This window comes from Callithrix jacchus, chromosome 5, assembly GCF_049354715.1.
Source record: "Callithrix jacchus isolate 240 chromosome 5, calJac240_pri, whole genome shotgun sequence".
Classification (NCBI taxonomy): domain Eukaryota; kingdom Metazoa; phylum Chordata; class Mammalia; order Primates; family Cebidae; genus Callithrix; species Callithrix jacchus.
In genome coordinates this window covers 89097313-89112461 of record NC_133506.1, presented here as the reverse complement: position 1 = coordinate 89112461, position 15149 = coordinate 89097313, and the positions used below count along the sequence as shown (strand labels likewise).

The 15149-nt window shown below is 48.9% G+C and overlaps 3 protein-coding genes across 10 annotated transcripts in view; 1 reads left to right on the top strand and 2 right to left on the bottom strand.

Moving 5' to 3' along the window:
* Positions 1 to 22: 22 nt before the first annotated feature.
* Positions 23 to 5238, bottom strand: PSMC5 (proteasome 26S subunit, ATPase 5). 2 transcript variants are annotated; one of them, XM_035300436.3, is made up of 12 exons: positions 5154 to 5238; positions 4468 to 4539; positions 2634 to 2703; positions 2058 to 2155; positions 1821 to 1877; positions 1509 to 1739; positions 1097 to 1223; positions 819 to 1009; positions 622 to 720; positions 429 to 539; positions 227 to 313; positions 23 to 125 (listed from the first exon to the last, which is right to left on the bottom strand). In XM_035300436.3, the coding sequence occupies exons 1-12, from the start codon at positions 5175 to 5177 to the stop codon at positions 72 to 74; spliced, it is 1221 nt and encodes a 406-aa protein (XP_035156327.1). In that variant the 5' UTR covers positions 5178 to 5238; the 3' UTR covers positions 23 to 71. The 2 variants fall into 2 exon arrangements, with proteins under 2 accessions (XP_035156327.1, XP_035156329.1); XM_035300438.2 differs by lacking the exon at positions 4468 to 4539.
* A 355-nt stretch (positions 5239 to 5593) lies between these two features.
* Positions 5594 to 14912, top strand: FTSJ3 (FtsJ RNA 2'-O-methyltransferase 3). The gene is made up of 21 exons (XM_035300412.3): positions 5594 to 5645; positions 5731 to 5823; positions 5997 to 6102; positions 6419 to 6465; positions 6592 to 6671; positions 7090 to 7189; positions 7285 to 7479; positions 7558 to 7673; positions 7779 to 7883; positions 7962 to 8062; positions 8288 to 8368; positions 8446 to 8589; positions 8726 to 8861; positions 10172 to 10356; positions 10501 to 10618; positions 10698 to 10975; positions 11215 to 11297; positions 11401 to 11500; positions 11903 to 12086; positions 12161 to 12255; positions 12339 to 14912. The coding sequence occupies exons 2-21, from the start codon at positions 5757 to 5759 to the stop codon at positions 12529 to 12531; spliced, it is 2514 nt and encodes an 837-aa protein (XP_035156303.1). The 5' UTR covers positions 5594 to 5645; positions 5731 to 5756; the 3' UTR covers positions 12532 to 14912.
* The window catches only part of DDX42 (DEAD-box helicase 42), a 45666-nt gene continuing 43564 nt past the window's right edge, over positions 13048 to 15149 (bottom strand). For all 7 annotated transcript variants that reach the window (XM_008996896.4, XM_078373502.1, XM_078373500.1 and 4 more), the window contains one exon: positions 13048 to 14642. In XM_008996896.4, coding sequence (XP_008995144.1) covers positions 13950 to 14642 — 693 coding nt within the window. In that variant the 3' untranslated portion in view covers positions 13048 to 13949. The remainder of the gene's footprint in view (positions 14643 to 15149) is intronic.

Here is a 15149-nt window from a genome sequence, read left to right as displayed (position 1 = left end):
TGAACAGATTGGAGTCCTAGAGGACTGGGCCTACAGAGCTTTATTGGAGGATCTACACAAAGGCTGTTCCCTTACTTCCATAATTTCTTGATGGACATGTTTTTCTCACTGTCTTTCTGCATGACCTAGGGGTGGAGAGAGAATGAACCTTAAAGTTATGAACGCACGCACACCCTAGCCCACTGCTCCAGAGCCACCACACAGTCACAAAGATGGAGGCCCGTACCTTGGCTACTGCCATCTCGAAGTCCTCCTGAGTAACGTGGACTCGCCGTTCTCGTAGGGCATACATGCCAGCTTCTGTGCACACACCCTGAACGGGAAAAGGAAGTTGAGGCCCCACTGTTGTGCCCCTCATCTGTGGCCCTTAAGCCCAGAGCTTCCTGCCTCTGCCCTGTTTTCAGAGGCAAGAAGGGTACCTCAGTTACCTTCACTTCGGCTCCTGATGCTCCTGGCATGAGCTCAGCAATTTTTCTCAGGTTGATCCCTCGAGTCAGGTTCATTTTCCGAGAATGAATCTTCAGAATGTCCAGCCGAGCCTGGAGATGGGTGAGTTTAAGGCCTGAGCCCCACAGCCCAGCCCCACAGGTAGAGCCACTTTGTGCAGTGCCCATTACAAACCTCTTCATTGGGGGGTGGAAATTCAATTTTTCTGTCAATGCGCCCTGGGCGAAGCAGCGCAGAGTCCAGGATGTCAATCCTATTAGTAGCCATGATAACCTGAGCAGAGAAAGCAGGTAGGGTCAGCTAAGCGCTTCCTCAGCCTGCATGGCACTCAGGCCTTCCCTGGGACTGTTCCAAGGCTGCTACCACCTTACCTTGATGTTTTTGGTGGCCTCAAAGCCATCCAGCTGGTTGAGCAACTCCAGCATTGTGCGCTGCACTTCACTGTCCCCTCCAGAACCCCCCTCCAGCCGTGAGGAGCCGATGGAGTCGATTTCATCCATGAAGATGATAGATGGAGCATGTTCCCGTGCCATGACAAACAGCTCCCTCACCATTCTTGCCCCTGTGTGGAGGCCAAACTGGTGTGAGGGAGCTTACTACCTCCCTAACCCCCTAACCTCTTGCTTCTCACATTCCTAGGCATGGTTACCTTCCCCAATGAATTTCTGTACCAATTCAGAGCCAGAGACACGAATAAAGGTACAGTCTGTATGATGAGCCACAGCCCGGGCCAACAGTGTCTTCCCAGTGCCTGGAGGTCCATACAGCAGCACTCCCTAAAGGGGAACAGCAAGAGTCAGGGCAGAAAGCTACCCGGCTCATTTCATTCAGTGAACATTACGGAGTGTTGGGTCCCTTGCTACAGGTTAGGGATACCAAAAAAAAAAAAAAAAAAAAAAAAATCAAGGTCCATTCTGGAGCTTATATCCAAACCACCACCCTAGAACACTTCCCCAGCCACTCTTTTCGGGGGAAAGGCCAGCCTAAGCCAGGCTGGCTAGGACAGGATTAGTAAGGTAGTAAGTACAGCTTGGCCCTCCCAGAGAAGCCCTGCTCCTCACCTTGGGCTGAGCAATGCCCAGTGCTTCGAAGAGCTCGGGATGCTTAACAGGCAGCTCGATCACTTCTTTGATCTCCTTGATCTGTTTGTCTAGTCCACCAATCATCTCATAAGTCGAATCTGGCACTTTCTCCACCATCATCAGTGATACCAATGGGTCCACCTTATTGGGCAGGATCTTGTGTAGAGTGTAGCTGTCATTTCTTAGAGCCACCCGGCAATTGGGTGTCACCTGGGTGAAGGGGGCAAGTTTCAGAAGTGGTGCAGTAAGAGCTGACCCCGCTACCCCCACCCCCTCACCTGCTACACTTACGTCATTGATGTCAATGTTTTTGTCCACATCTACAACAAATTTGCCCTCAGGATGTACCTAAAGAAACAAGGGCTGATGACATTCCAACAGCCACCAAATCACTAACCCTACCCAGGAAGACCTATGAGAATCCCACAATAACTTGATAGAACACAGAACCCTGTCTCCTGAGGCTACACACAAAGGGGTGGGAATGCAGCGGAGACTGGGCTGGTCCCTGGGTCATGCTGCTTTTACCTTGACCAACACTTTCTTCTTATCCATGGCCCGGACTACTTCCCCCACATAGGAGCCCTGCTCCTGCAGCAGCTGTAGCTCCTCCCGCAATAGGCGAACTAGATGGCAAACAGACATGGTGATCACCTAGCTACTCCTTGGGAGCTCCCAGGATCCAATTCTACATGCATGAGCTAAGTACCACTCAAGTTATTAAAGGAAGGCCAAGGGTCAAAATTCGTGTCTTTTTTTCTGAGACAGTAAAAAACTTAGCTGGGCATGGGCATGGTGGTGTGCCCAGCTAGTTTTTGTATTTTTGGTAGAGATGGGGTTTCACTATATTGGCCAGGCTGGTCTTGAACTCCAGACCTTGTAATCCACCCACCTAAGCCTCCCAAAGTGCTGGGATTACAGGCATGAGCCACCGCACCCAGCCAAAATTCTTGTCTTTAAGGAGGTTACAATGGGGCTCAGGAAAGAGATGCATGTGAAACTACTAGATGACAATGGAGAAAACAGCACTGCTGTGAAGACACAGTGCAGGGAAGTTAGGACAGAGCTCAAACTGCCCACATGCAGCTTCGCATCTTTCCTCACCTTTAGCATTTAGTTCATTCCTTTGTGCCTGCAGCCTCCGGAGGTTTTGGCTCTTATCATTCACAATCAGCTGTAATGGACAAGAGACAAATTTCATTACTCAAGGGCAGGAGACAGGAGGAGGTAGGATCTTGGTCAAGACCTCACAGGTCGGAACAAGCTGAGGGAAGGGCACACAGGGCACCTGCATGTTGTTTCAGATTCTCCAGTGTGTTTCTAATGACCCTGTCCTGTCCTCCACGAGTCCCTCTGGAGCCTAGGGCAGCCATCAAAGAAGGCTACTTGTCCAATACTGGTCCAGGAATAAGAATCTAATGGAGAAAAGTTATAGCTGGCTCATATAACACTGAATTTCTTACGAGAAGGCAACATCACCTGGTGGAAAGATCGTCAGGTGAACTCACCTGAGTTCTAGCCCAGCTACTATCAAATCAAAAGCAAGGTAAAGCTAAGGCAAGCTATTTTTAAAAATCTAGATCTGTTACCAAACGGCTCATGAGTATAGTATCAGCTGCCCCGCTGCTTTTCAGAACTACTGAGGTGAACGAATAAAAATGATAAACTAAACATAATACCTGCAAATGCACTTGGAATTCAGAATTCTTACTTGTAGCTTTCCCCCATCCAATTTATATTACAGCTGACCCCTGAACAACGCAGGAGGTGAGGGCAAAATTGAAAATCCATGGACTTGTCCCAAGTTAAACTACTAATCGCCTACTGTAACACTATAACATGACATTTAACACTAACAGCCTACTGTTTGTTGTCAGTAAGGCTTACCACACTGGAAGCTGTACCTTACTACTGGAAGCCTTACTGACAACATAAACAGTCAATTGGGGTTAGGGCGAAATTGAAAATCCATGGACTTGTCCAAAGTTAAAATACTAATAGCCCACTGTAACACTGTAACATAACACTGTAACACTAACAGCCTACTGTTTATGTTGTCCAATACTGGTTCAGGAATAACAGAATCTAATGGAGAAAAGTTACAGCTGGCTCATGTAACAGGGAATTTCTTGCAGGAAGGCAAAGTCACCTGGTGGAAAGATCTTTAGGTGAGAAGCCTGAGTTCTAGCCCAGCTGCTGTCAAATCAAAAGCAAGGTAAAGCTAAGGCAAGCCGTATTTAAAAATCTAGATCTGTTACCAAACGGCATGTGGGTATCGCATCAGCTGCCCTGCTTCTTTTCAGGATTACTGAGGTGAACAAACAAATACACATGAAAACATTCAAAAATGGTAAACTAAACATAATACCTGCAAGTATTATGCAGTAAGGCTTACTGCCTGAAGCCACACCAACTTACTCCTGGAAGCCTTACTGACAACATTAACAGTCCATAAATGGTCCTTTTTCTATGGTTAAGTGCTTTAGGTTAGAGCTCTGGGTTGCCCAGTTTCTTTCATTCAGTCTCCATGGAATGAGCATTGTTCAGAGGTCTCAATGATGCCCTTCCTCACATTCTCACTTCATCCTGACCCAACCTCTTCGTGATAAATCTCATCTCCTGAGCCTGTGTGTTCCCTTTTCTAAGGAAACACACTCGGGCTTCTTCCAAAAGGGTTGACCTTTGGCTAGAGGTATCTTTTCTGTTAAGATTTGACTCTTAAAGATGTGGAACAAACCGTGAACACTAGAACCCTCAAAGGGGTGGGACTTGAGAACAAGAGATTGCTTACTTCCAACATACACACCCCACTAAGAAACAAACAAGAAAGAAGCAGCAGCAGCTTCTTCCACTGCACTCCCAGAGGAATTAGATTTGTGGAAGTCAGCAGCCATCCCTCCCAACCCCTCTCCTAGCTCCCGCTGGAGTCTGTCCTCACCTGGAGTTCTTCAATCTTGGACAGATAATATTGGCGGAGACCGCTGCCTGCCTTCCCCTCCTCCAGCTCCATCTGAAGACACAGAGTGAGTCTTAAACGACAGGCTAAACGTCCGAGGGGGTAAAGCCACTTGCAGGGCACTTTGAATTAGTCTTGACACCAGGCAGCTTTGCGTAGTAAAAAAGTTTGTACTTCCGAGGCTCGGGATCTGGGTTCTAATCCCTCCCTCTCTTGGAACCCTCCATTTTCTCATGATTAAAATAAAATGGGAACGCCGCCTACCTCGCAAGACTTTTAGGAGGACCGAGGGGCGATATATACACGGGAGCTCTTTGCACTGCGTCAAGCGCGCTACAAGCCCGAGTGGTCATTACTGCCGACGGAGCCAGCGAAACGGAGCCGAAGGACTGGCGTCCGATCTCCTGCGATCCGCGGGCCGGCTGTTCCCGCGCCCATTGCTCCCCTTACTCACTCCACTTCTACCGTGTCTCCTCTTCCAGCCTTGCCCTGACTCACCGAGGGCGGCGCTGACACAGCAGATCCGGTCGCAGGCAGCATCCAGCCTGGACTGGTCCAGCCACCTCCTACCCACCCGACTCTCCTGCGCCGGCCCGCTCTCCACTCAGATGACACCCGCTCCTCACACAGCCCCATAACCCGCCGGGCCGCCACTGCAGCCGCCATACCTGCTCTGGCCCGTCAAGCGCCATCTTCCCTTTTCAGCAGAGACAGCCGGCATCCGATCCGTCTTGGAGCGCAGGCGCGGAAGACAAGGCTTGAGACCTGACGACTAGGCAGACAAAAGTTCCGGGTCAGTGGGCGGAGTGTGCGGCGAGTCCGCACTAACTAAGGGTACCATGATGGGAGGGGCGGCTACTCGAGTTCATGGGCTTTGGAAAAGGAAGAAGAGGGAGTAGCATGCCTCAGTGTTCCCGCATAGAAACTATGTTTATGTGCTGTAATATGCCTCCCTGGTCCCAACTTTCAACTTACAAAACCCGAGGACAGAGTATCGAGAAAAAAAAAAAAAAAAAAAATCTATGGCCACACGCAAAATGGCGGAAAACCTTGAGCCAGGGACGCAGGGACGCAAACGGAAGCGGAAGTACGTTTGCTGCCTACTTGTGCAGTTTCAAGCGGCGCTGGGTCTAGGTGGAGTGTGTGGAACCCGGCGCGAGGTGGAATTGCTGCGGAAAGTGGGAAACTGGAAGTAGAATCTGGTGCTCCGGAAAGACACGTTCCCAACTTCTACTTTCTCCTCAGATTGAGCGCTACTCCTCCATTCCACCATGGGCAAGAAGGGCAAAGTTGGCAAGAGCCGACGGGACAAGTTTTATCACTTGGCGAAGGAGACGGGTGAGTCTGGATTCGGATTCGCTCCGTCTGCGAGCGAGCGAGCGAGCGATCTCTTCCCGGTTCGCTTCCAGTTTCCGACCATTGGGTTCCTCTCCTGCAGAACGGGTGGTGGTCTGCGAGGCCGGAGAAATCCTGCTGGTGAAGCCCTCTATGCACTTGGTTGTTTTGTCCAGGTTACCGTTCCCGATCTGCTTTCAAGCTGATCCAGCTCAATCGCCGCTTTCAGTTCCTGCAGAAAGCCCGAGCCTTGCTGGATCTGTGTGCTGCGCCAGGGGGGTGGTACGTAACACTTGCCACAAGTGGCAGCTTTCTGGGTTCAGAGCCGGGATGGATTCCAGTTTCGTTGCGGGAGGACGGGATTCGGGATTCCCCTCCCGCAATACAGTAATTCCAGCCTCATATTTATCTACAGCCCAGAGCATAGGTCCCTCCTAAACCTTGGGGGACCGTTTCCTTTCTTGATTGCAGAGAAAAGGCTTGGAATACGTACCTGTGGCATGCTCTGGCCAGTGCATGTAACACCAGGAATGAGAGGTCAGTTGCCAAGAGAGGGAAAGGGTTGGCTCTAGGTTTTAAATCTCTATTCCTTTTATAGGCTGCAGGTAGCTGCCAAGTTTATGCCTGTATCCAGCCTTATTGTGGGTGAGTGAGGACAGCTCTCCTTCGTGTTTTAAGGGATGGGTGTATGAGGTACTTTGTCATGTATTTCTCTCCTCCCTGTTTGAGGCAAAAGTATTCCTTTAAATACTCTGACCTGATTTCTTCCAGGAGTGGACCTGGTTCCAATCAAGCCTCTCCCCAATGTGGTGACTCTGCAGGAGGATATCACAACTGAACGCTGTAGGCAGGTAACAGGAGTCTCTCTCTTCCTTTCCCGTTTATACTCAAACATCCACATCCCCAAAATCCTCTAGAAGCAAGTTTAGAGGATGTTCCATGTTTTGAGCACGTTCCCGCCTGACATCTGTATGACAAGACCCATGGTTTCCATAGTGTCCACTCCAGCATTTATTTAGAGTCAGGGATGAAGGTGCTTGGAATCGGGATAAGGACAGAGATCTTTAGTGAAGTCTTTTCTTATGAACTCACTGTTAGACTCTACACTCCATGAAGGTAGCAACGTAATATTTTTGTTTAATGTTATCTTCTGTGCCTGGAACAGCATTTGGCCCATGATAGGCACTCAACAAATGACTGGATGGACAAATGGCTGAATTAGGCCTATTACTGTGTCTCTGTTTCCATAGTTCTTTTTATTCTCTTTAGGCCTTGAGGAAGGAGCTGAAGACCTGGAAGGTTGATGTTGTGCTAAATGATGGGGCCCCCAACATTGGGGCTAGCTGGGTCCATGATGCTTACTCACAAGGTACAAGGAGTGTGGCACTTGGAGATCAGGTGATGGTGGAGGTGGGCGCATGCCCTCTTGGGCTGCAGAATGCCTCAGCTGTCTCTATCCTACAGCCCATTTGACACTGATGGCTCTGCGTTTGGCTTGTGACTTTTTGGCCCGTGGTGGCTGCTTCATCACAAAGGTTTTCCGTTCCCGTGACTATCAGCCTCTGCTATGGATCTTTCAGCAGCTGTTCCGCCGTGTCCAGGCCACCAAGCCCCAAGCGTCTCGCCATGAATCTGCAGAGATCTTTGTGGTCTGCCAAGGTGGGCATCACTTCCTTTCTTTTGGTCCAGCCTTCCTACTCCCAAAGCATAATTTTTAACATATCCTGTCATTTTTAGGATTCCTGGCCCCAGTCAAGGTTGACAGTAAATTCTTTGACCCCAAATTCGCCTTCAAGGAGGTAGAAGTTCAGGCTAAGACTGTTACTGAATTGGTGACTAAGAAGAAGCCAAAGGTGTGTTTTGGGGAGTGGGGTCACCGTTGGGTCCTGGAACTCTGGGGAAGTTGGGCCTCATACCCTAGAAGGGACTGCCCAACCTTCTCTATTTTTCTCCCTAAGGCCGAAGGCTATGCTGAGGGTGACCTCACTCTCTATCACCGTACCTCAGTCACTGACTTCCTCCGAGCTGCCAACCCTGTTGACTTCCTCTCCAAGGCCAGCGAAGTGAGTCTCCAGCCTTGAGGGACATGAGGTAACCCTGGAAACATGGCCTGAGAATCTCCTTTCCCTCCTCCCAAACAGATCATGATAGATGATGAAGAGTTGGTACAGCATCCAGCCACCACTGAGGATATACAGGTGTGCTGTCAGGACATCAGAGTATTAGGGCGCAAGGAACTCAGGTATGCAGTAGGGTGGGCATGGGGGCCAGGAGCCCTGGAGGCAGGGAAAGGCCATGATGTTGGATCTCTGGGAAGGGGATGTTGCTGTGCTAAAGGTTTGGGGTGGGGGCCTGAGCCTTTTGATTTATATAGCCAAAGCCTGAAATTTGGTTAGTGAGCCTAAAACAGAAGTGGGCAGGAACAAAGAGGGAGATGGCAAGACCAGTAATATTATTTCTGGGGCAGGTCGCTACTAAACTGGAGAACAAAACTTCGGCGATATGTGGCCAAGAAGCTGAAAGAACAAGCAGAGGCACTGGACATCAGGTGAGGAGGGAACTCAGCCAGGCGGGTGTTAAGGGAAAGTCGGGAAAATAACCTAACTCCTTGGACTGTTTTGCCAGCCTCAGCTCTGGAGAGGAAGATGAAGGTGATGAGAAGGACTCAATAGCTGGGACCACAGTGCAGCCCTCTGAGGAGGAGGAGGAGGAACAACTGAACCATACCCTGGCCAAAATAAAGGCCCAGGAGGTGGCAGAATTAAAGAGGTGAGAGGAGCTGGGGTGAAGCATGGAGTCTCCCAACGCAGGGATCCTCCATGTGACAATGGGAGAAGAAAATGCAAGGCATGGATAGAAACTCTTCAGAGCTGGGCACATTTACTCCCTCAATCCACCCCCTCAGGAAGAAAAAGAAGCTGTTGCGTGAGCAGAGAAAGCAGCGGGAGCGTGTGGAGCTGAAGATGGATCTGCCTGGGGTTTCCATCGCAGATGAGGGGGAGACTGGCATGTTCTCCCTGCGCACCATCCGGGGCCATCAGGTGAGGCAACATTGGGGTTGCAGGTTTAGGAGACAGAAGATCCATGTGGGAGTTTGGAGGTGGGGGGTGTTGAATGTCTTTTTTAGTTCCTGAACAATGGGCTGTGGTTGCTGTCTTCACCACAAGATGCCTTGGTGAGTCTAAGGCCACAAGCAAACCTTAAAGGATGAAGTTAGGAAGACAGATGGGTGTACTACATTTATTGTTGTAGAACTAGAACATCAGAAAAGAACTTAGGTTATAGTTGATGCAGCCAGGTTACTTGAGTTACAAACAGATGAATAGAGGGTCTCCATCAGAGGGGAGCAGCATTCTTGAGTTCACTGAGACCAAGTGAGCACGTGCATTAGACTTCTTCCACTGAATACTGAAGAACATGTTTTTCCTGACAAAATCAGGGTCACAGGCAAAATGAACTTTTGTGGCTTTTGTGAGGGAGTGTCATAATCAGGTCATCTTTGTTGTGTAGGAGGCAGTAGAGCATGGTGGGCCTAGAGCAGACACAGGCTCAGATTTCCTTCCCAGCTCTACCACCTGGAGCTGTGTGAAGTGACTGAACTATCATTTATCCTTGCTGCTTCAGTTTCCTCATCTGTAAAACAATAATAGAACCTACCTACTAGAGTTCTTATGAGGAATAAAGATGGTCAGTTGTAATCCCTCCTATGTGATAAACACTCAAGAAACAGTAGTTGGGGTCTTTTTATTTAGACAGGGCCTTGCTTTGTCACCCAGGCTGGAGTGCAGTGGTGCCATTATGACTCACTGTACCCTCAAACTCCTTGCATCAAGCAATCCTCCTGCCTCAGCCTCCCAAAGCGCTGGGATTACAGGTGTGAGCCACCATACCCAGCCTACTATCTTTGCCATGAGGAAAATAAAAAGTTCTGACAGTTGGTTTAAGTGGAATAGTTTGGTTGAATGTTTTTTGGCTGGGCCCCTTTTATTTAGTGGAAACAAATTGTGTAGATGGTCTTCTCAGGAGGTGACTGAGATGCCATCTGAGAGTAATTTTTAAAAGAAAACCAACGTTGTAGAATATGTTAAGATTTGGTGCTAGGGTACTTTTCCTTAAGACCTATTTGTGCTACCACTGAGACAAGACAGCTGAGTGGGAGAGACCAGTAACCCAGCCTAGAACAGGGTGTTGTAAACAGGCCATTCACTACCCTGGGTGTGAGCTTTCCCGTCTGCGAAAGGAGATAATGGATTTGCCAGTGTTCTTTCTTGCATTGCTGAGCATAGACTGAGGTGAGGGATGCAGAAAAAAACAGTATGTTTTCTTTACCTCTTTGTTTGTTACACTTCAGTTATTAGAGGAAGTAACACAAGGGGACATGAGTGCAGCAGACACATTTCTATCCAATCTGCCAAGGGATGACATCTGTGTGTCAGATGTTGAGGACGATAGTGATGACACATCTCTGGATAGTGACCTGGATCCAGAGGAGCTGGCAGGAGTCAGGGAACATCGGTGTCTAAGGGACAGAAAGTGGTAAGGGGCACGTGTGTGTGCCAGAGGGAATGCTGCCACTCTGAGGCAGCACTGGGTGGGTACTGCCAGAGCCCAAGTAAGGGAGCAAGGGCTCCAGGCACTCTGGGTCCCTGAGCCCTCTCCTACTTTCCTTTGGATCTACAGTGTGCGATTTGCTGAAGCGGAAGATGATCAAGAGGAGGAAAATGAGAATCCACTGCTGGTACCACTGGAGGAAAAGGCAGTACTGCAGGAAGAACAAGCCAACCTGTGGTTCTCAAAGGTATGAAGAGGCTGGAGGCAAGACTGATGGGAGGTCAGCCTTCCCTGGGAGAAGGTCAGCTGACATTCTCCCATCACAGGGCAGCTTTGCTGGGATTGAGGACGATGCCGACGAGGCCCTGGAGATCAGCCAGGCCCAGCTGTTGTTCGAGAGCCGGCGGAAGGGACAGCAGCAGCCACAGCCACTGACACCGCCTTCCAGTTTGAAGACTGAGAGAATGTCTCCCCTGTGCCAGGATGAAACCCCTAAGGGAACAGAGGCTTCTTCAGGAACAGAAGCTGCCACTAGCCCTGAAGGGGAAGAAAAGGATGGCAGCTCAGATAGTGATAGCAGTAGTAGCAGTGAGGATGAAGAGAGGTGAGTGGTTGCAGCTGATAAGAGAAGTGATAGGAAGCAGTGGCTTGAACCATTTCTCTGAATTGGGGGTTCTCAATCTTAGCTCCAGATGGGGAGAGTTAAAAATACTATACTGATGATCCTGATTCAACTGGTCTGGGCTACAGTCTGGGTGGCAGGATTTTTGTAAATTCTGTGGGAGTATGGTCTGAGTAGTAGGGAGAGTGGTGGCATCACTCAGAGTCCTCCCCTCTTCACAGCTGGGAACCTCTCCGTGGTAAGAGAAGCCATGGGCGTAAGTCAAATGATGGTGGGTTTGAGATCGTGCCGATTGAGGACCCAGGTGAGTATACCGTGGACCCATTCTGTATACCGTGGAATGAGAGGAGACCACTGAAGTCTCAGTATTGGGAATAGAGCTTTGATCTTTCTCCTTCCCTCTTTAGTGAAACATCGGATACTGGACCCTGAAGGACTTGCTCTAGGTGCTGTTATTGCCTCTTCCAAAAAGGCCAAGAGAGAACTCATAGATAACTCCTTCAACAGGTAAAGAGGCCAGAAACTCATCAAGAGTGACCCAGGGTCTGGTGTGTAAATGGGTAGTTTCTTTTTTCTGAGACAGTCTCACTCTGTCGCCCAGGCTGGAGTGCCATGGCGCCATCTCAGCTCACTGCAACCTCTGCCTCCCAGTTCAAGTGATTCTCCTGCCTCAGCCTCCCAAGTAGCTGGGACTACAGGCGCTCACCACCATGCACGGCTAATTTTTTGTATTTTTAGTAGAGACAGGGTTTCACCATGTTGGCCAGGCTGATCTTGAACCCCTGACCTCAGGTGATCCACCCACCTCGGCTTTCCAAAGTGCTGAGATTACAGGCTCACGCCCAGTTGGGTAATGTCTTTAGAAAGCCTAGAGTGTTGGTTATTGGGCTGATGTCCTTTCCCCCTCAGGTACACATTTAATGAGGATGAGGGGGAGCTTCCAGAGTGGTTTGTGCAAGAGGAAAAGCAGCACCGGATACGACAGTTGCCTGTTGGTAAGAAGGAAGTGGAGCACTACCGGAAACGCTGGCGGGAAATCAACGCACGCCCCATCAAGAAAGTTGCCGAAGCTAAGGCTAGAAAGAAAAGGAGGGTAAGTGATGGGCCACCAGAAATTGGAGGGGCTGGGGATAGGGAAGAGGTCACCTGACTGAGATCCCTTTGTAGATGCTGAAGAAGCTGGAGCAGACCAGGAAAAAGGCAGAAGCTGTAGTAAACACAGTGGACATCTCCGAACGAGAGAAAGTGGCACAGCTGCGAAGGTAACGGGAGGATACCACAAAGGTACACAGGGCTAAAAATGCAATAGAAAGTAAGCTTCTAACCTTTTTTCTTCCCTCTGTAGTCTCTACAAGAAGGCCGGGCTTGGCAAGGAGAAATGCCATGTCACCTATGTTGTAGCCAAAAAAGGTGTAGGCCGCAAAGTGCGCCGGCCAGCTGGAGTCAGAGGTCATTTCAAGGTGGTGGACTCAAGGATGAAGAAAGACCAAAGAGCACAGCAACGTAAGGAACAAAAGAAAAAACACAAACGGAAGTGAGCAGAGCTGCCAGGCTCCCAGGAGATGGGGACTAGGAGGAAGAGTGTGGCATGGCTCAGTCTGGCCCCCTTGATACACATCACGCTCACATCACAGCTGTCTGAAGAACAGTGAGGCAGGGTGCCTAGAACTCCCATGGTGGTCCTGAGCAGAGGATGTCCTCCTGCCTGCCTGAAGGGAGGTCTCCCATGAAAGCACTGAACTGTATTGACAGACCCATGACCCGTTTTATAAACCATTAAAGGGAAGTTCAGTGTTGGAGCAATACTCAGTGGGCCAGGACTCTTAAGCCTGGAGCCACACTCAATGTAGTGTAGTCCATTCTTGGACATGTGGGCCTCTTAAGCATTCCCCCATTCTATTCCTGAATAAAACCAGGATGATGGAAGAGATGTCTCTCCTGACAGTTTAATAAGCACTTCCCTACATCTGAATACACATGTGTGCAGCACTATTCTAAGTCCCAGTTTAAGATGTACCAATTCAGTGAGACAGAAATGACAAACAATCCACAGGTCCCGATAGTGAAACATTTACTAGAGAGCAAGCAGAAAGGAATGCACAGCTTAAAGAAACCTTCACAAAGTCACAAAAGTCAAAGTTTGTATATTTCTTTTCCTTTTATAAACAAGATAGAACAAAAATCATCAATCATCTCGGCAAAAGACTTTCCTACCATTGGGGCAAGTTAAAAAAAATACAGTGAAATAGAAGACACTTTAAAAGCTGTTGTTGCATTAATTTTAAATTTAGCAACACCACCTCAGACCTGGAGCAATCCTAGAACAGTTACCAGGATCACTTTTTCCCTTCAATCTCTGTGACTACTGGGAGAGCCTGGGTCTGGAAGGTGCTTCCTACATGTCTCAGGGCTGGATGCAAACCTGGCTGGGGACCCGAGCATCAATTCCTGTTTAGAATCAAACATCTCCCTTCCCCACAAATGTCTAAACCTACCAAACTGCTTCCCAACAATTCAATGGATTAGATTTACAGAAGCCAATTCCTAAAAACGGGATTGCTGGGCCACACAACTAAGAAAAAGAATTCGATATATAGATGTTTATAAGGTGACACCTTAGTAAAAAATACAGGCTACGTATAATATAAACCTAGAGCGAGTTTTGTGCCCTATAAGGCCCTTTCTCCCAAGGTAACCTCAACTTACCCTCATGACAACTCACCTAGAACCAAAAGAAGTTTCCCAGCTCTCACTGCTTCCAAGGACCAAAGCAGCTTCCCAAGAAAACATCCGAAAATTCCTTCTGATGAAGGGGTAATGTCTCCAAGCTCCAGCTTTCCACTAAGGGCAGGGGGTCCTTACCCTTTGGACCCCAACCCAGCCCTGAGACATACCTAGTTACCGAAATCTTTCTAAAAATTAAGGACAGCTGATTTCACGCTTTAGCACATCCCCTCTAACTGTCCCATCGACTTTTCTTGCGTTTAGGTGGCTCTGGGACAGCAAAGCCATCAGCTGTCTTATCTGTCTTGCTGTCTGCTTTGTCCATCTTGCTGCTGTCCACCTTGGGCTCCATTTTGCTCTCACGATTACAAGCTTCTTTCTTGCTTTCCCCATTCCGACCATCATTTGCACCCCGGTTCTCCCCATGCCGGCCTGTGCTTCCTCCATGCCTGTTCTCCCCATGCCGATGGCCATCAGTATGACGACTGCTGCTTTCTGGGTGGCGGTTTCCATCTCCATGGCGACCACCATCTCCGTGACGTGGGCTGTCGCCATGCCGATTGCCAGTCTCTCCGTGACTGTGACGGCTGCTGCCCCGGTTCTCAGTATATCTCTCTCTTTTCCCGTTGCCACCCCCGGTCCCTTCTCGGCTGTTATTCCCTGAAGCTGTGTTGTTGACTCCCTGGGCTCCGGCAGATGGGTAGGTCACAGGGGCACCACTGATGTTGCCACTATTGCCAAAGCCTGGGATGCTCTTGGTGGCACTGGTGACGGGGCTGTCAGGGCTGTTATGGCCCTGTTGTGCTGAGTTAGTAGGAACAGAATTCAAGCTCCCTGCACTAGTCCACCCACTTGCCCCAGCAGCAGAGCTTCCAGCCTTCTGATTACTTAAACTGGCTGCAACAAAGTGACTCTTGTACTGTGACTGAAAGAGAAAGAGACATCAGGAGTAGGTAAGATAGCAAGTTCCAGAAACGAATATACAACTTGGCAAATGATGAGGTTTAGAGAAACTATAACTATGCTATCTTGGCACTGTGACTTTAGTGTCCTGATGTCCCCACAGCATGGTCCCTTTTGTTCTTGTGCTAAAAATGAAAACTTGTGGATCTCTGTGGAGAGGTGGAACCCCAGTGTTCTGAAATGTACTTTTATAGCCTGATTGACTAGAATAAAGCATCTATGATTTACCACATTTTTGGCTTACAATCTGTTATTTACCATTCAAAATCAAAAAAGTTCTGAAAACTTAAAATTTTACACAAAAGTCTAAATTTAAGTTTGACAGCCAAATCTGCCTTGAACTCATTCTATCGATTCACCTTAGTGTGACTATCAGTACATTTTGCTTCAGAAGTGAGCGCCTTGGAGGTGGGCAACACCACAGGCTGCTGGGAAGAGAGGGAACACACATTCTGCTGCAGAACGACAA